At 40.5% G+C, this 20,526-nt stretch overlaps 1 protein-coding gene across 1 annotated transcript; it reads right to left on the minus strand.

Annotated features, from left to right (window-relative positions):
* Positions 1 to 1,362: 1,362 nt before the first annotated feature.
* LOC113244846 (zinc finger protein 568-like) lies at positions 1,363 to 20,119 on the minus strand. The gene is made up of 5 exons (XM_048223912.2): positions 20,013 to 20,119; positions 18,862 to 18,910; positions 10,919 to 11,042; positions 10,273 to 10,368; positions 1,363 to 5,154 (listed from the first exon to the last, which is right to left on the minus strand). Exons 2-5 carry the CDS (start codon positions 18,868 to 18,870, stop codon positions 3,716 to 3,718), a joined length of 1,668 nt encoding a protein of 555 aa, XP_048079869.1. The 5' UTR covers positions 18,871 to 18,910; positions 20,013 to 20,119; the 3' UTR covers positions 1,363 to 3,715.
* Positions 20,120 to 20,526: the final 407 nt, after the last annotated feature.

The raw sequence follows: 20,526 nt of genomic DNA on the forward strand, positions 1-20,526 counted from the left end.
CAAGTGTTAGGATGTGGAGAAAGGGGATCCCTCTTACACTGTTGATGGGAATGCAATTGGTACAGCCACTTTGGAAAACAGTGTGGCAGTCCCTTAAAAAGTTAAAAATTGAGCTACCCTATGATCCAGCCATTGCACTACTGGGTATTTACCCCAAAGATACAGACGTAGTGAAGAGAAGGGCCATATGCATCCCAATGTTCATAGCAGCATTGTACACAATAGCTAAATCGTGGAAGGAGCCGAGATGCCCTTCAACAGACGAATGGATTAAGATGTGGTCCATATATACAATGGAATATTACTCAGCCATCAGAAAGAACGATTTCTCAACATTTGTAGCAACATGGACGGGACTGGAGGAGATCATGCTAAGTAAAATAAGTCAAGCAGAGAAAGACAATTATCATATGGTTTCACTCATTTATGGAACATAAGAAACAGCAGAGAGATCGGTAGGAGAGGAAGGGAAGAATGAAGGGGGGGGGTAAACAGAAGGGGGAATGGACCATGAGAGAGTATGGACTCTGGGAAACAAACTGAGGGCTTCAGAGGGGAGGGGGTGGAGGACTGGGATAGGCCGGTGATGGATATTAAGGAGGGCACATATTGCATGGAGCACTGGGTGTTATATGCAAATAATGAATCATGGAACATTACATCAAAAACTAAGGATGTACTGTATGGTGAGTAACACAATAAAAAATTATTATATGAAAAAAAAATTATAATGAAACCAGTACCATGATCATGCCTAATTTTGCCTACCTTTATTAATCCTTCAATTCCTCCTAAGGGCATATAACTTTTCCTCTTAGGACAGTATGTACAACTTTCAAACAAACTTATGAAATAATTATGCCAGTGCAGATAAGATTTAGCAATCATTTCCACCCTTAAAAAAAAATGCTTAGGGGCGCCTGCCTGGCTCAGTGGGCAGAGTATGCAACTCGATTTCAGCATCTTGAGTTCAAGCCCCACATTGGGCATAGAGCTTACTTAAAAAAATAAAAATTAAAAAAAAGCTTGAATTTTTATTTAAATTGTCCTCCAATGGGCTGACATTTTCTATGATCTATTTAATTTGCCACATAATACATGTTTACATTAAACTTATTTGAAGTATGTATCATTTGCTGAAGTGTGAGGCTAAAGTGGAATCCACTGGATGGTGATTATTCCAAATTTGTCTGCAGCCCATGAGGTAGGATTAAGTGGATAACTGCAGTGACTTCACAACAGTTAAGTACACATATGCTATAACAGTTTCTCATTTACTACTTTCCATGGGAAATTGTTATTTTAGGGTCCAGTTTTCAATATGTAAACACTACCTTTATGCATTACATTAAAAAACGATTGGACAGGTAATGAACCATTTTATTCTGTACCCAAACAAAACAAAACAACAACAAAAACACCCAAAACCCTATTTTCTTCAATAGGCCGCTAGATTTGACTTGCTATTTTAATTGGAATATTCTTATACCGTAAGTACAGATTATTTTTATAGCTGATTTGGATGTTGTCCTTCTCCAAATTTCTTAAAACGGTTATGCTATCCTCATAGCTGTGACTCTTTGTATCCTGGAGACTTAGAAGATTTTATCTGTTAGATATTCTGATACTACAGGAATCCTGTATACCTCTTCTTTATTGGTTCTTAACTTTATTCAGGAAAACACTCTTTCAGGATTTCAGCCATGCTTTAAAGAGCTGAATATAAACAGACACACAATACAATGCTGAATGTAAAAAAACATTTCCTATGTCTTACTAAATCAAAGTAGAATCTATGTATACACATAAAATACTTAAGAAAATAATGCTTTTCCATTTCAGATATAGTATAAAAAGCTGAATATAAACTCTTCCTCATCTTACTAAATTAAAGGTGAATAAATATGAATATATACATACAAAAATATTTTTTCCAGGACTCAGGTCTGTCATAAAAAATTGACTATAAACTTAAAACAGATATGCATGAAGTTTCTTATTTTACTCAAAATCCAGGGACAGGGCAGCTCTGCATCGTTTCATCAGTTCAACAATGTCAAGGACGCAGGTAATTCCAATCTATCCCCTGTGCCAATCTCAGCCTCTCACCCCTCTGGCAGCAAAACAGCCACAATCCCAGGTATCACATAGACATGCATCCTGTATATAAGAGGACTATTTCCTCCTATTTTGTTAGGAAAGGAAATTTAACCTAAAGTGTACTTGCAGACTTTTGCTCAGATCTTGTATGGCTAGGACTGTTTTACATATATGCCCTGATGCAAAGCAAACTAGGAGAGCAAGACCTAGACTTTAGATGGGCAGCAGGCAGTCCTGGCAAAGGGAGAATGGCTAACACCAATGGATAAGCAACCAACAGTGCCTGACGCACAATATTGTCGTATTTCTTTAAAACTCTTTTTGTAGTTACATTTCCTCTCATTCATGATGCCTGAGGGCTTTTTCCCCCCATCTCAGTAAGTTTTCAAAGTTTTTTGTTTTGTTTTGGGCTTTGTTCTTAATTTGTTAAGAGCTTTTCTACACACTAGAGTCAAATGGCTTATTCATTCACTCTCTCATTCCTCAGATTTCAACAAGTGTTTACAGGGAACCTATTAGAACAGGCAGTGCATCGAGTACAGTGAACTGACAATGAATCGTGCCCATTAACTGTCCGCATTTTCTACACATACTAAAAAAAGTTAATTTTCCCAAGGATAGCTCTGTTGCATCCTGTAACTTTCAACATGGAGTTGTCATTCACTCCAAATTGCAACTTGCTTTGATTTCCTTTCCCCGAGCGAGGCAAGAGGGCAAGGTGAATGAAAGCTTCAGTTTTCAATTTTTCTCCAGAAGGAATTACCTGACATTCAATAAAGAGATGATGTAAGATGGCCCTATAGTCATGGCACACATAAGGCCTTCCTCTCATATGATCTCTATCCACAAATATGAAAATAAATAAAAAGCAGCTCTTACTTAACACACTTTCAATATGAGCCAGACAGTATTCGATGGGACATAATCTAATTATTTAATCTTCACAATGCTAACAAGATGGTGTTACTATTACTAATTTATAAGTGAGAAAGTTTAGACCTACTTAGGTAATTTGCCCTATAAGGCAAGTAAAGACTGAGCATTGGTTAAAGCCTTTTCCACTCTGCTTAAGTTCAGGTTAATTTCAGAGGATGAGCTTGCAAATATTTAATTAAGATTTGAGCAGGATGGAAGAGTAACATTACTGTAGCCTTCCTCAAGTATGAATTACAAGATGAATAATTTGTTAGCTAAAGCAAACTGGTCTCCTATATGTAAGACATCTATATTACAGATCCTCTGATTTCCCACAGGGCAAATGATCCTGACATTGAGAACCATTTGTATGACTGTCTCTGACACATTCACTGCCTTCCAAAGCCTTCCCACTTCCCTTACATTCTTGGAATTTTTTCGCTTTTATATCAATTGAACCCTGATATCTAATAAATTTTGAAACATAAATAGAAACTTCCCAATCCCTAACATTTATAAAGTATCTCAGCAGTAACACATGTCGAATAATTTCTGGCCCTCAAATAAAGGCCCTGTATCCACAGCGTGAGCTCCAATATTATCTTCAAGGCTTTCCCACATTCTTTAAAATCACAGGGTGTTTTGTGTTTTACTAGTATGACTTTGCAGATGTTAATACGTTGAGCCTTCCCACATGACTTCACTCACTCCTCTTTCCTGTATGAATTCTTTGATGTTTACTAAGGTGTGAGCCACGAATAAAGGCCTTCCCACATTGCTTACATTTATAAGGTTTCTCACCAGTATGAATTTTCAGGTGTCGATTAAGTTCTGAGCCACGACCAAAGGCCTTCCCACATTCCTTACACTTATAGGGCTTTTCACCACTATGACTTCTCTCATGATGAGTAAGTTCTGACTTTCGAATAAAAGCCTTTCCACATTCCTTACATTTATGGGGTCTCTCACCAGTGTGAACTTTTTGATGTCGAATAAGTTCTGTGCTACAAGTAAAGGCCATTTTACATTCCTTACATTTATAAGGTTTCTCACCAGTGTGAGCTCTCTGATGTCGAGTAAGTTCTGAGCCACGACGAAAGGCCTTCCCACATTCCTTACATTTATATGGTTTCTCACCAGTATGAACACTCTGATGTCGAATAAGATGTGAATCAGAGATAAAAGCTTTCCCACATTCTTTACATTTATGGGGTTTCTCACCAGTATGGATTCTTTGATGTAGACTCAGTTGTGAGGCACAGCTATATACCTTCCCACATTCCTTACATTCATAGCGTCTTTCACCAGTATGAATTATCTGATGAAGACTTAGTTGTGTATCGTAACGGAAAGCTTTCCCACATTCTTTACATTTATGGGGTTTCTCACCAGTATGGATTCTCTGATGTCGAAGAAGGTGTGAGGGACGGGTAAAGGCTTTCCCACATTCCTTACATTCATAGTATTTCTCATCAGTATGAATTCTCTGATGTAAATTAAGCTGTGAGGTAGATGGAAAGGCCTTCCCACACTCCTTACATTTATAGGGTTTCTCACCTATGTGGATCTTTTGATGTTTACTAAGTTGTGAGTTAGAATGAAAGGCTTTCCCACATTCCTTACATTTATGAGGTTTCTCACTAGTATTAATGCTCTGAGGTTTAGTTTCAGAGCCATGGATAAAGGCACATTTCCTATTTTCTTTACTTTTTTTGCTTTCATGAATTCTCTGATGCTTAATCAAGTCTGACCTACTACTAAAGGCTTTCCCACATTCTCCACATTTACAGTCTTTTTCCTTATTATGACCTATTTCATGTTGAATATTGTGTGATTGGCACCTGAAAGCTTCCTTACATCCCTTGCATTCGTAGGTTTTCACCCTGGGATGAACTATCTGAGGCACTCTATGAACTGTGCACTGAATAGAAGTGGACCTTTCTTCAGAGGTTATTACGGCTTGTCTGAAATGTCCCTCCTCTTGTCTCTCCAAGTGGCATTTGATTTCTCTGTTATTTCTGACCCTAGTGCACTCAAGGTCAGAGCTCGTGAGTCTTTTTATCTCCAGGTGCAATGATTTAATTTCATAACTGTGCTCCTTTGGAAATAAATTCTTGGTTTCTCTTCTGGACTCCCAATCTGTAAGGTAACGAGAAAGAAAACTGGAGGTATTTTCATGTGGCAGGAGAAAGGAAAGTTCTAAGGTAGAAATGACAAACTAAAAATAGTGAATAATTTAAATAGCTCTTAACGCAGCACTGAAATTTTGGGGGAAAAAAAAGCCCAGGGTAGGGGGTGGGAGAAGGAGATGAGAATAGAGAAAATGAGGGGAGCTCATAAAGGAAGTAGTTCTTCACCTCTGGTGAAAATCAGAATCAGCTGAGGAACATTACCAATATGATGTCCAGGAACCATCTAAGACCAACTAAATGAGAATCTAAAGGAGCAGGACATTACATTTCACAGCAAGTCCTCTCATCTCTAGCTTCAAAATATATCCAGACCTTGACTACTTCTCTCTACCGTATCTCTACCACCTTGTCCAAAGCCATCTCTCACCAAGGTTAACACACTTTAACAGATCTCCATACTTTCCCTATTGCTCTCCTAATACCCCATACCTAACACAGTAGCCAGAGTGTTCTTGTTAAGTTAGATTAGGCCTTTCTTCTGCCTCAAGTCTCCACTGGACTTCCCTCTTATGCAGAGTAAAAGTCAAAGTCCTTATGTGGCCTACAAAACGCTCCCTGAACCTGTCTCACACTACCCTCTTTCTGACTCTGCTCCAGCTCCCTGACCAACTGGATGTTCTTCAAACTTGTGAAGCACATTTCTCAGAATCTCTGCCTCTTCCCTAAGATAGCAATATGGCTTGTTCAAGTACTTTATTCTGACCTCTATTCAAACATGAGACCACTCTTTATAAAACAGGCCCCTTATTACTCTACTTATTGTATTTTTTAGCAGTGCGCTTATCATCACATATCATTTTATCTATTTCCCCAACATTATTTTTAAAAATTTTTAATATATATTTTTAAAGATTTATTTATTTGACAGAGAGAGAGAGAGAAAGAAAGAGAGAGAGAGACAGAACAAGCAGGGGAAGCAGCAGAGGGAGAAGCAAGGTCTATACAATGCCTGGTAAAATGATGTTGGCATTTTATGCTGTATGGGAAGTTCCAGACATCAGATGTCAGAGATGCTGTTATTTTAAATATTTTGGAAAAACAATCTGGTAGAAAAGGAAAAATATAAAAAGCATGGATTTGAACCATATATTTGGACCTTAAAGGAATGCTCAAATCAAAAAGTAACATCCATCAAGGATGTTCCCATTGCTCCCATCCTGCACAATCACTCCTCAGAGCTATAGAATCATTCCTCTAAATCGATCTTCAGACTCTCTGCTTTCCCCACTCTGTGGTCTCATTCTAGCCCAAGGCCAAATCACCTGGACTTCCCAAACAGACTCCTAGCAAGTTTCACCACTTTCACTCATGAATCCTCTGATTCAATATCTACAGGACAGCCAGAGAGAGGTCTTAGAAATCCAATCCAATCATGTTCCTATCTTGTTTAAACCTTCAATGGCTGCCAAGTGTCCTTAAAAAAAAAAAAATCCAAACTCCTAGACTTGGTGAGAAGGCCCTGCATGCCATGGACCTCCATTCAGGTCTTCCAGTACACCCACCCATGACTTTATCTCCTTGGGGCCTTAAATGAATACCTTCCTGCACCCTCTACAGCATTCCCACCATACTGCCTAGATCCTACTACTTCTCCTTCCAGCTTCATATCATTTGTCATGATCTGAAAAGTCTTACCAGTCTGGTAATATTGCCCCTAATATTCTCTCACAGCAGTCCCTTACCTATAACCATCTCCTCTAAAAAGACCCTCATTTCTCTGGCCATTGTACAGGCCAGGTTCCTAAAAAAGAAAACTTGCAGGGTTATAAGTGTTAGGGATTTAAATCAGCATACTTCTTGACCCTAGCTACTTCCTAGGTTATTCGTTGTTACCTTTTATTTCCTTCCAGTGTTTGTAGCATCCTTTTTATACAATCAAAACAGCACTGACTCTAATAGTTATGTATCTGGCTTTATTCGTCTGAGCATTATAGCACAGTTTCAAAAATAGTTTACAAAAAATATCTAAAATGTTGAAGGTTCTGTATCTCAATTGTGGTAGTAGTTATATAAATCTACACATACCGTAAAATTTCATATTAATATACACCAAAATACATATAAATAAAAATAAATGAGTGTATGTGAAAATCGGTGAAATCTGAATAAGGTCTACTTATAGTTTCATCACTACTATTGTGCCAACATCAATTTCCTGGTTTTGACAGTGTACTAGGATTAGGTAAGATGTTATTGTTAGGGAAAGCTGAGTGAAGGGTACGAGGGAACTCTCTGTATTATTTTTGTAACTCCTTTGAATCTTAAATTATTTCAAAATAAAAAGCTAAAAAGAAATGGTAACAGTTATAATCATGTATGTACCTAATAAAAAAGCCCCAAAGTACATGAAGCAAAAACAGAAATGAAGAGGGGCGCATGGGTGGCGCAGTCGTTAAGCGTCTGCCTTCGGCTCAGGGCGTGATCCCGGCGTTCTGGGATCGAGCCCCACATCAGGCTCCTCTGCTGGGAGCCTGCTTCTTCCTCTCCCACTCCCCCTGCTTGTGTTCCCTCTCTCGCTGTCTCTCTCAAATAAATAAATAAAATCTTTAAAAAAAAAAAAAAAACAGAAATGAAGAAAAAAACAGACAATTCAACAAATTGAAGACTTTAATGCTCTACTTTCAATAATGGATAGATCAACTAGCCAGAAGATCAACAAGAAAACAGAAAACAATGTGCTCTTAAATAACTGATGGGTCAAGGAAGAAATCATAAGAGAAATTAAAAATGCTTCGAGTCGATGTGAGACAGGAATCCATCAAAATTCTAGAGGAGAACATAGGCAACAACCTCTACGACATCGGCCAAAGCAACCTTTTTCATGATACATCCCCAAAGGCAAGAGAAACAAAAGATAAAATGAACTTATGGGACTTCATCAAGATTAAAAGTTTCTGCACATCCAAGGAAACAGTCAGAAAAACTAGGAGGCAGCCCACGGAATGGGAGAAGATATTTGCAAATGACACTACAGATAAAGGACTGGTATCCAAGATCTACAAAGAACTTCTCAAACTCAATACACGAGAAACAAATAAACAAATCAAAAAATGGGCAGAAGATATGAACAGACACTTTTCCAATGAAGACATACAAATGGCTAACAGACACATGAAAAAATGTTCAAAATCATTAGCCATCAAGGAAATTCAAATCAAAACCACACTGAGATACCACCTTACACCAGTTAGAATGGCCAAAATAGACAAGGCAAGAAACAACAATTGTTGGAGAGGATGTGGAGAAAGGGGATCCCTCCTACATTGTTGGTGGGAATGCAAGTTGGTACAGCCACTCTGGAAAACAGTGTGGAGGTCCCTTAAAAAGTTAAAAATTGAGCTACCCTATGATCCAGCCATTGCACTACTGGGTATTTACCCCAAAGATACAGACGTAGTGAAGAGAAGGGCCATATGCACCCCAATGTTCATAGCAGCAATGTCCACAATAGCTAAATTGTGGAAGGAGCCGAGATGCCCTTCAACAGATGACTGGATTAAGAAGTTGTGGTCCATATATACAATGGAATATTACTCAGCTATCAGAAAGAACGAGTTCTCAACATTTGCTACAACATGGACAGCACTGGAGGAGATAATGCTAAGTGAAATAAGTCAAGCAGAGAAAGACAACTATCATATGATTTCTCTCATCTATGGAACATAAGAACTAGGATGATCGGTAGGGGAAGAAAGGGATAAAGAAAGGGGGGGTAATCAGAAGGGGGAATGAAACATGAGAGACTATGGACTATGAGAAACAAACTGAGGACTTCAGAGGGGAGGGGGGTGGAGGAATGGGATAGACCGGTGATGGGTAGTAAGGAGGGCACGTAACGCATGGTGCACTGGGTGTTATACACAACTAATGAATCATCGAGCCTTACATCGGAAACCGGGGATGTACTGTATGGTGACTAACATAATATAATAAAAAATCATTAAAAAAAAAAAAAGCTTCGAGTTGGGTGAAAGGAAAACTTAACATACCAAAACTTATGGGATACAGTTAAAACAGATCCTAAAGGGAAATCTATAGCTTAAAATGCCTATATTAAAAAAACAACAACCCCCCCCCCCCACAAAACCGAGGAAGGATCTCAAATCAGATTATGGAACTAGATAAAGAACAAAGTAAACTCAAAGATACCAGAAGGAATAAAATAACGAAGATTAGAGGGTAGATGAACAAAATAGAAAAAGAACAGGGAAATCAACATAACTCTAAGTTGGTTCTTTGAAAAAGATCAACAAAACTGGCAAACCTTTAGCTGGATTGACCAAGAGAGAAAAAAGAAAGAAGACAAATACTAGTATCAGGAATGAAAGAGAGATATCACTACCAACCTTACAGAAATAAAGGGCTAGGGCTGGGTGTGGGGAGTGCCTGCTTATGGGTATGGGGTTTCATTTTGGGGGTGATGAAAATGTTCTAAAATTAGATTGTTGTCACAGTTGCAAAACTCTGTGACTATATTAAAAACCACTGAATAGTACACTTTAAGTGAATTTTAGGATATGTGATTTCTATCTCAATAGAGCTAGCTGCTTTAAAAAGTCAGGACAGGGGCGCCTGGGTAGCATAGCGGTTAAGCGTCTGCCTTCGGCTCAGGGCGTGATCCTGGCATTATGGGATCGAGCCCCACATCAGGCTCCTCCGCTATGAGCGTGCTTCTCCCACTCCCCCTGCTTGTGTTACCTCTCTTGCTGGCTGTCTCTATCTCTGTCGCATAAATAAATAAAATCTTAAAATAAATAAATAAATAAATAAATAAAAATAAAAAGTCAGGACAAAATTGGACAAAGTGCCAGGAAAATGGTTGTCTCATGGGAAGAAGGAAAAGTGCTTCCTTCCTGAAATCAGAAGCAAATATGAGGAAGGGTAGCAACAGTGCTAAGTGGAGTGAAAATCTGAGGCCTCATGCTGATACATCCTTCCTTTTTTCTCCAGATCTCAGACCTTTTCAGCAAGCTTTCCTAGTAATAGCTCAGATGTACTGCCTTCTCACTGGCCCCCTGGGTGACTACCTGCCACGGTCTTCCTCACAGGAGTCACCATCACTCACCTGGGCAACATTCTTTTGTTTCCTGACTCTTAACCATCCAGGGCTCCTTTCCCTGCTCCAATAAGGAGATCACATCTGGCTTAGAATCAGAAAGTCCTGCTCAAAAAAAAAAAAAAGGGACAAAGTTATGTTTATGTGTACCAGAATTAAAATCAACCCATGATTATCAAGAAAGAGTAAGGAGGTTAAGGGTCAATGGAAGGGGTGAAGGGCAGAAGAACCAAAAAAAAAAAAAAAAAAAAAAGTGTCCAATGGAGCAGCCAATTCTTTTTTTTTTTTCTAAGCACATTTTTTTTTTTTTTTTTTTGGACAGAGATAGAGACAGCCAGGGAGAGAGGTAACACAAGCAGGGGGAGTGGTAGAAGAAGAAGCAGGCTCATAGTGGAGGAGCCTGATGTGGGGCTCGATCCCATAATGCTGGGATCACGCCCTGAGCTGAAGGCAGACGCTTAACGACTGCGCCACCCAGGCGCCCCGGAGCAGCCAATTCTAACTTCATAAGGGATAATCCCTTCTTTGGGAAGCAACAAGAATCATTAATTCATTAATTCAGCCAGCCATCTGAGAAGCACTCATGAGAAATTCATAACGAAGAACATAAAATTCCAGAAGGCCAATTCTGAATTTTGGGGGGCACATAACTTACCCAGTGAGATGAGGTTGTTATAATTCTCCAACATTACATCTCGGTACAAAGCCTTCTGAGCAGAGTGCAAGCATTCCCACTCCTTTTGAGAGAAGTAAATGGCCACATCTTTGAACTGGAAGCCCTGGAACCACAGATCAATACACTATTTGTGAAACTGATAGGCAAAATCTTTCCAGTGGAATTAAAAAAAAGGAAGAAAGCAATTGCTTTCAATGTTGAGAAAACAGGCTGTGCTGGGCCCTTTAACACGGATGGTTCAGTGTGCAAACAAGAGTGATCACAGCACACCATTCTTGGTGCACACACATCATGCTTAAGCATGCCTGTAGCTGGAGGAGTAACCTCTTGGACTCTATCCTCTTCCATTATCCTCCCAGGTCTGGGAATAACCAAAGTTCAGACAACTGGTGCTTCCCAATTAAGTAAAACTATACACGCAAGCATATAACACATTTTATGTTCACCATACAACACCTGTGACTATCTCCCTTTTCATTCTCCCCATAAAGAAATATTTTAAAAACTCTGAATCATTCAAAAATATAAAATATCTATATCTGAAAATAGGATTTGAATAGAACTCGGTGATTTATAACTTATGATTTAATAATTTCTTAAAAACACATGCCTGCAAATATGCTAGAATATTAAAGCCTGATCACTTTTCCATGTAACCAAAAATTCTAAAATAGACATCGTTTTTACTGGCTGTATGGTTACCCATCTTCTATACTCTATGTTCTTATTTTGGGGTATGAGGTTGCACAAGTTCTCTAAAGTTATTTTGCACTATGAGTCTTTTCTCAACAATTTATATATCTGGCTGTAAGGTTCCTATTCCTATAAATTGTCCCTAACTCTACTCTCCTGGTTTCTGATCTGCCAGAACTGATGGGAGGAAGATCCAGACTCATACTGATGTGACCCAAGATGAACATATACTACAAGTGTGTCTCTCTCTCTGTCTCTCACACACACAGACACACACACACACAGAGTCTTCTTTCTTGATTTGAGGGAGGGTAACAAAACTTTGCCTGCCCTGAACCCCAGAGAATCCACCTGTATATGATGTATTTAGAGGAAACAACTTTCCCAACTAATCTGAGTCCAGAAGGGCCTGTTCTGACTTGCCCCGGGCAGATCCTTGTTCTACAACCTGGAAGACACAGAGCTCCTCAGCCATGGAGGCATCTCAAAGACATGGTAGAGCTGCCAGGCCCAGGAGCACAAGATACTTGGGCAGGCCCAGCCCTAGACACAGTTTCTGCAACAGAGGTCTCCAGCCTCTCCCTGGCCTAACAGACTCAGTGTATCAGGTATCTCCTTAGCTTTGTTCCCATATCCCAGAACTGGAGCCTTTAAGACCCCAACTGAAACCTCTTTTCAACAAAGACCCTGTCCAGAATCACCACTACTGAGCCAGACAACCCACCAGGACCAGCAGGTCTTAAGTAGCCTTGGCAAAGCTCAACCCCCTGGATGCCAGTTGCAATGGCCTTAAAAGAAACCACAAATTCTCAGAATCTTTGTGGCCAACATGTTCTGGTTCCCAATCAAGATCACAAGTTCTCTAAACTTGGCTTTCCAGCCTGACATTACTCCCTCTCACTGCTACCCCTAGCCTTATTGCTGATAGTCAGTGTTCACTGCATCTCAAGTACAATTATTGCACATTCAGCACTTTAAGTTTCTGGTGACTTACATGTATGAATCCTCAGGGAAAGCCCATGAATCCTTACTCAAAGGAAACTTTAGCTCACATAAGTGAAGTCATTTACTCAAATCTGCAGTTAGCAGTGGGCATTGCTGGGTTCTGAATCTAGATATCTCCAACTCTGTAGCTGATAGTCTTTCACTTCTGGCTCTTAACAGATGCAGCTGGGGATTTCTGAAGATCCTTTAAAAAAAAAATCCTGTACAGGGCTCTTCACTTAGAGGAATAGAAAACGCTTGGTCTGCTCTGTGTGTCACTACAGAGCACGGCATTCTCTGAGGGGAAATCAAAGGTAGAAGGGAAAGGGAGGAAAGAAGCAGTTCTGAACTGCAAACAAAATTCCTTTATCTGAAAATATCAAAATTCCCCATGACTCTGGCTCTGTGTGGACACTTGAGGACATGATGATTTAGATCCAGCACCTGCCCTTAAAAAGCGCAGAATCAGGACGGAAAAACAGAAAAGCACAGACAATCACAGGACATCAAGCTCTGCGGGGGACTGGTTACCATGACCAAATCACCAGCTGAAAAATAATGTTCTAAATATTAAAAACATTTTGGGATGCAAGATGATCTGGCAAAGAAGGAAAGTAATCTTCAGAAGATAAAATTGAGTCAAACTGAGAACCAACAGGAGTGTGCTGAGCCGCTGACACTTATTTTACCAGAAAACTTCTGCTGAGCCAAGACGACCATGAGCTTTGACATTCAAAGAGTGGGGGGAGAGGAGACCAAGCCTATATAGCTGGTCAAGATGGGAGTCTAAATGGTTCTGTACTGCAAAGACTTGGGACCTCTAGGACCATGCCCACAACATAAAGAAAGAGTAGAAGCAATACTCTCAGTCGTAGATGCTACAAGGAAAATGGCTTGACTTGAATCCTGGCAGTTGGTGGAAGAAAAACATTTTCCCCTGAGGAATTATAACCACAAGTGAGCCCTCCCACGGTCTGTGGCTCATATGCACATTACTGAGATGAATCTATAAAACTTTCCATTTATAAACCTACTTTAAGGTGGCTCTGGTTTGGCAGTGCTCTTGGCAGAAGCAAACACAGACCTTCAACCAGGCCTCAAGAATGCATAAATAGAATTTCAAGGAAAATGACCCAAATGTCAAAAATAATAAAACAGAACAACATTGTGAACATACTAAATGCCACCAAATTGTACACTATAAAATGGTTAATTGTATGTTATGCGAACTTCACCTAAATAAAAAACATGCACAGAGGCATAATTCCATGATCAGAGAGTCAGGAAAATCAATCATGTAATTGTTTCAAATTTCCATTAGATTTTAAACTTTCCACAATAAAAATAAAATGTTAGGGGGGAAATGTCACACTTGCACAGATTCATTTATTACATAGATAATGACAAAGAATATAAAACAGATATATTACAAAAAAGAGGTAAGATGGTGAGAAACAAAACCACAAAAATGACAGGTAGTCTTTAAAAAAGACTTTGTCAGGGAGAGTTTGTGCGCGCGAGCATGCATGCGCACACAAGTGCACACAAGCAGGGGGAAGTGTCACGGGGAGGGAGGAGGAGACTCCGTGCTGATGTGGCACTCGATCCCAAGACCCTGGGATCGTGACCTGAGCCCAAAGCAGGCTCTTAACTGACTGAGCCACCTAGGCACCCCAAATGACAGGTAGAGTTAAAAGGAAAAAATACTTCTAGAACAAAAAAACCTAGTATTTAAAATTAAGTCATACAATGGCTCGAATAAAGTATCTCCAAAGAGAAAAATTACTGGACTACAGATATAAAAAGAGATTATTCAGAATGCTATCAAAAAGGACAACATGGGAAAGCATGAGAGAGGGCAAGAAGATAACGTGAGAAGGTTTAACAGATATCTAACCAGAGTTCTGGAAGGAAAAAGAAGAACTGAGAAAAGGCAGTAACTGAAGACCTAATCGGGGCACCTAGCTGGCTCAGTTGGTAGAGAATGTGACTCTTGAACTTGGGATCGTGAGTTCAAGCCCCATGCTGGACACAGAGTTTGATTAAAAAAAAAAAAAAAAAAAAAAAAACAGAAAGAAAGAAAAAGACTTCATGGCTGAGAAATTTTTAGAACTAGCAAAAGAAAGCATTATTCAGAAGCCCAGTGAGTATCAAGAAGAATAAATAAAAAGAAACCCTAGACAATTATATCAAAACTGCAGAGCACTAAAAACGAAGAGAATATGTTAGAAGCAATTTGAGATTAAAGACAATTATCTATATAGAAACACCAGTCTGACTGACAGATGATTATTCAATAGCAACAATATAAACCAGAAGACAGCAGACTATCTCAGTCAACTGAGAGAAAATTATCTTCCACAAATGGGGGCAAATCAAGACATTTTCAAAAAACCCAAAACCCCCAGAAACTCATTAAAGTATGTACTTCCATCTGAAGGAACGTGATCCCAAGGTAGAGGGTTTAAGATATAAGAATAATGAACAAAGAAAGTGGTAAATATGTGGATAACGAAGCTAACATCGAAAATTATAAAATAAAAATGTTTTATGGGTTAAAAAAGGTAGAATTAAAACATCTGACAACAGTGTAAGCTGTTTAATCAATTAGATTATCCTAGTTCCTTACGCTACTCAGCAAGAACATAAAGATGTTCTTTAGTTTTGGACACTGGTAAGTTAAAATACGTTAAAATTTCTAAAGTAACCACTAAATAATTGAAACTAGCTTATAACTTTCAAACTCACAGAGGGGTGAAATGAGATTAGAACAATATGGAAGAGGTAGAATAAAAAGCACAAACTAAGCCAATAGTGATACTTTCAATTATATCAGCAATTTTTAAAAAAAGACTATTTTTAAATAATTTCTACATCCAACATGGGGCTTGAACTTACAACCCCAATGTCAAGAATCATGTGCTCCACTGACTGAGCCAGCCGGATGTCCCTATATCAACAATTAGTATTAATGGGCTGAATGATCTCATTAAAAGATAAAGATCAAAAACCAAAGCCCAGATATATGCTATTTATAAAAGACACATCCAAAACATAAATATCCAGAAAGACTGGAGGTAAAAGGTGAAAATATAACTTGTATACACCCCTAATAAAAAATAAATACATATTATATATAGATACACACGTACACATAAATAAAATGAAGAACAAAATTATGACAAATCCTCATTATGAGAGAATACATCACTTGAAATAATTGATAGGCACAACAGTCAAAATCAGGAAAAATAGAAATTATTTAAATTACAAAATAACAAAATTAACAAACTTGATTTAATGGCCACATATAGAATAATGCATCTTATTCAAATAACATTCTTCTCAACCATATCTGGAGGATTCAGAAAAACTGATCACATTGGGTCTTAACACAAGACAATCATTTTGCATGAACTCCTACTAATAAAAAGATGCACATTAATAGGATTGTCTGGCGGGGGGCGGGGGGGAAGCTAGCAAATGGAACAGAAAGGTCTTGAATGACAGGTCTTCCCTGGCAGGACTAGAGACATCCTTACCGCTTTATTCTAATACTAGGATTGGTGCTCCAGTAAATATAGAATGTGCTTTATAGTAAATATATAACGAACATGAGAGAGTTGGAGTTTGTCCTGAAAGTAAGAGGGATTCACTCAATAAAGGAAGTGACATGACTGGACTATTTTACTGGCAAGGAGTAAAAGTAGAGCCAGGGAGCCCAATTAGAGAACAATGCACTATCCATCCCTACACAAAGGTCTTATCTGGCACGCAGACAGTGGAGTGAGGTTATAAGGCATGAGATCAGGGAAAAGGAAAGAGACAGAAGCAACGGGACTGAGACCAGGAGGTAGGAGTTGGGGGAACTCCAGGTTGCCAGTTTAAGCACACATTCAGGTGAATTTCCATCACTATCACATTCTCCAAACCCTGTATAATGAACACATTATATAGAGGAAGTTATGAGGAAGCCCATGGTCACACAGCAAAAATAGGGTAAGACTACCATTTCTCTAATAGTACATAGCTTCCCATTAAGAGAGAAAGGGGGCGCCTGGATGGGTCAGTAGGTTAAGCGGCTGCATTCGGCTCAGGTCGTGATCCCAGCGTTCTGGGATCAAGTCCGACATCAGGCTCCCTGCTCCGTGGGGAGCCTGCTTCTCCCTCTCCCTCTGCCTGCCTCTCCCCCTGCTTGTGCTCACATACTCTCTCACTATCTGTCAAATAAATAAAATCTTTATTAAAAAAAAGAAAAAAGACAGCGAAATGACAGTCTACCACGCTGAGGAGAGGAGGAAATAGAGGAAGAAATGGACAGTTGTCAAGGGTTAGGGCAAGGGAAGCTGGAGTTCCTCCCTTACCAAAATGTGCTAAGAATGGATGGGGAGGATGTAGTTTTTCCTCTGAGAATCTGAGGAAGGTTCTGACCAGGATGGGAATAGGAAGACAGACTCAACAAGTTTTTATAGAATTCAGGAGAAAAGTCAGAGAAAGGAAGAAATAGATTAATCTAGAATACAATGAGTATTTTACTAGTCTTTTGAGAGAAAGGAACCCTTAAGAACTGACCGGCCAGGATTAATGAAGAACCACACTCAGACACATCCAAGGAAAACACCCTGAACATACCACAAATATTATGCCATTCTTTAAAATTGACTGGTCCAAAGTCATAGAAAAGTCTAAATAAATACCCCAAATTAGGAATTTTATAGCCAACACTTGCTGATCATGTATCTCACACCAGATGCTTGAAGACTGATTTGTATGGGCAAAAGACAAAGTACTTTAGGAAAATATGAATGACTTTTTTTTTTTTTTTTTAGATTTTATTTATTTATTTACTTGGCACAAACAGGGAGAGGGGCAGAAGGATGGGAGAGAATCTCAAGCGGACTCTGTGCTAAGTGCAGAGCCTGACAAAGGGCTCCACCCCACAACCCTGAGATCATGACCTGAGCTGAAATCAGGAATCAGGCGCTTAACCAACTGAGTCACCCAGACACCCCTGAATGACTTTTCTGTATTTGTATTAGGGATGGACATGACATAAAGGAAGAAAACATTTTCTGAAAACTCTGAATCTAAAACACATACAAAATAGATTAACTGTGAAAAAATATTTTTAAAACAACTTATAAATGACAGAATATGCTTAACGTATATACTTCTTCAACATAAACCAAAGAAGATAACACTTTTTGACAAGTAAGCAAAAGTAGAGGGATCCCAGTCGTACTACTTGTTAACTGTGTAAGTTTAGAGTGACTTAATAGAATCTATTTCCTCATCTATCAACTTAGAATAATACCATATTTCATCAATTCTGAGGTACCACTGATTGTAAAGCCATCATTACTTTATACACCAGGAAAGAAAAAAATGCCATCAACGAAACTAGGACTTGTCAAGAATTGTAAAACCAGTCCTGATTTCAGAGAAGTTAAAATGTGAAGGAAAAAAAATGCATAACAGAACTGAAGAAATACAGTCATACCTGTGTCACAGGGTTATTAATGTGGATTCAACATGGTAACACATGTAAAGAACTTGAAACTACAAGCGGCTTAAAGTAAACACTCAATAAGTTGGTTGCTTCTATCAGTAGCATGATCCCATTCTGAAAACAAAATTACATACCTATACATATGTACAGACAAAATTTGAAAATATTAATCCTGATTATCTCTAGATGGTGGGGCCATGGGTGACAGCCTTTCTTAACTTTCTCAAGTTCTGAAATTTTTGTAAAAATTGCATATTACTTAAGTCATTAAAAAAGAGAGCAATTGGGCTATTTCTATCTTGGGGGGAAAAAGTATGTAGAACTGAAGGGGGCAGGCAGGCCTTCCAGGCTGTTAGAAATTTGGAAGCAAATAGGCTATTGCATGTGTCTCTGAAGCAGTCCAAGAAGAAACTAGTGGGACTGAAGCGAGTAACCTCATTCTGTTCTTTAACTTCCCTGCCAAATCAGTGAGGCACATCTGTCACAACTATTCTGGGAATGAATAAAATCCAGGGAAATGGAAATTCTAGATTGATGAGACAATGTATGCAAAACAGACAGCCCTGGTTTAGACTCCTGTCTGGTTTAGGAAAACTGTTCCATAAATTTGGTTTTCTTCTCTCTTACCCTTTTCCCAAATCACTATTGTAAATCTTTTGGACAGAATCCTGAAACAAAATATTGTTTTGAAAACCAGGAAGGCCCTTCCAAGAAAAGAGTACAGAATACAACTTACCGCCGCCATGACTTTGATGTACAGTGGTTTTTCTCTCCTCTTCTGGATTCTTAGAGAATGAAAAAGATGGAAAAGGGTCAAGAAACTATGAGATAACAGACTCTTCCGGGAACTCAGAGGAGTCCAAGTCAGAGCAAACCCTGGCTCCACTCCAGGCACCGAGAGTGACCTAAAGCCAAAGAAGCCAGTAACCCTACCCCCACTCCTATCATCACACAAAGCAGGCGACCTTTGGGGCCCAGATGGGAGTCAGGAGAGAACCCCAGACTGTGGCCTCATTCCTCCATAGGAGCCTGACTGGGTTCTTCCACTCCCTGTATATTACACTGAGCCCAGATTTTTGGCTCTACAACACAACCTACGCGGACCCATCAGTCAAAATCCCACACTCCTGTCCTTTAAAACCGGGGGCACTGCTATGGGCCTGGATCCCCCGAGGCCTCAGGGTAAAAGCACAGGAAGGTGGAAGGAAGGGCCCACAGGCCCAAGCTCTAGAAAACCCCGGGACACCAGAAATAGCCCCGGAGAGAAGGCCATTCACCGCGCTGAAGAGAGAGTGGCGGTTTCCGTTGTCAGTTTCGGCTGGGATCCAGAATCCAACGGGGGCTAAGAAGGCTCAAAAACGCAGGCGGGGTCTGAGACTGCTCCAGAACCCATCCACTCACTGACCCCGCTCAACATCGACCAAGAAAGTAAAAGGGAGACGCCTTTCCCGTTTTAGCTCCAAAAAGCAGAGTCGGCGACGCGGCCGGCCACATGGGGTTTTCACACTGGGTGGTAGGGAGCCTCTCTTAGTGTACTAACCACCCCCCCGTCGGCACTGGTCGCCGAGCAACGGAGGTCGGGCGCACAATCCCCGGCCGGGAGTATCGCACGGACTTTCTGTCCAGGCAGGAGGTCATACAGCAACGACACTTCTGATCTCCAGACACTGCCAGCCACCTCCAGGGACAACATGAAACCATTCGCCCACCCCGTGCAGATGAGCGGCTGATACCACCCTACCCCGACTGAAGAGTAGAGACCTGGACATTCCCCAACCTCCCCGACGTCCTTTACTTTTCGAGCGTGAAAACGCAGCCTAGAAATGCCCAACAGCCACCCACATGTAAGACTCCAGACAGACCCCGGCCCCATCCGGAGCCCCTCACCGAGCACTTCTCGCGGGTCCTCCCACTCCAGTCTGGTCGAATCCGCCCCAAACCAGTGAGTCAGGCCGCCCGCAACGCCCCGACCCGTTGCGCCCGAACTCCCGCCAACCCACCCCGGCCAGCCAACTTTGGCCGGAAGTGCAAATGCCGCAGAGCCCTCAGGAAAATGTAGTACAGGTGAGGAAAAATCCAGCCAGAGCCTGGCCGGCACAAGTCTTCTCCGTCCAGTGTCGCGTCGTGTTCCTAGCCTTCAGTGAAGGCCAGTACTGACGGCCCAGCCTAGCCTGAGCATCCTGAGGACCTGGGCGAACCGACAGGTCCAAGCAGCAAGAGTCGGCTGCTGAGGTTGGGGGGTCGGGGGGAGTTGTGGACCGTAGAGGCTTCTGGGAAATGTAGCCCGCAGCGGCGGAAAGGGTGGGCTGGTCCGCCGCCAGCACAACCCAAGTCCTCAAAGTTAACCCGTGCGCAGTAGTCCTCGCTGCAAACCGCGAAATGTCCAGAGGCTTCTAGCAAC

Source organism: Ursus arctos, unplaced genomic scaffold (assembly GCF_023065955.2).
Source record: "Ursus arctos isolate Adak ecotype North America unplaced genomic scaffold, UrsArc2.0 scaffold_19, whole genome shotgun sequence".
NCBI classification, from domain to species: Eukaryota; Metazoa; Chordata; class Mammalia; order Carnivora; family Ursidae; genus Ursus; species Ursus arctos.

Bases quoted from the DNA above. Each gene is read 5' to 3' on its own strand.
- LOC113244846 (XM_048223912.2), bottom strand. The intron at 10,369-10,918 runs GTAAGTTATGTG...TTTTTTGAGCAG, and splicing joins TAACAACCTCATCTCACTGG to GACTTTCTGATTCTAAGCCA. The intron at 5,155-10,272 runs GTGAGTGATGGT...GTTACCTTACAG, and splicing joins AACAAAAGAATGTTGCCCAG to ATTGGGAGTCCAGAAGAGAA.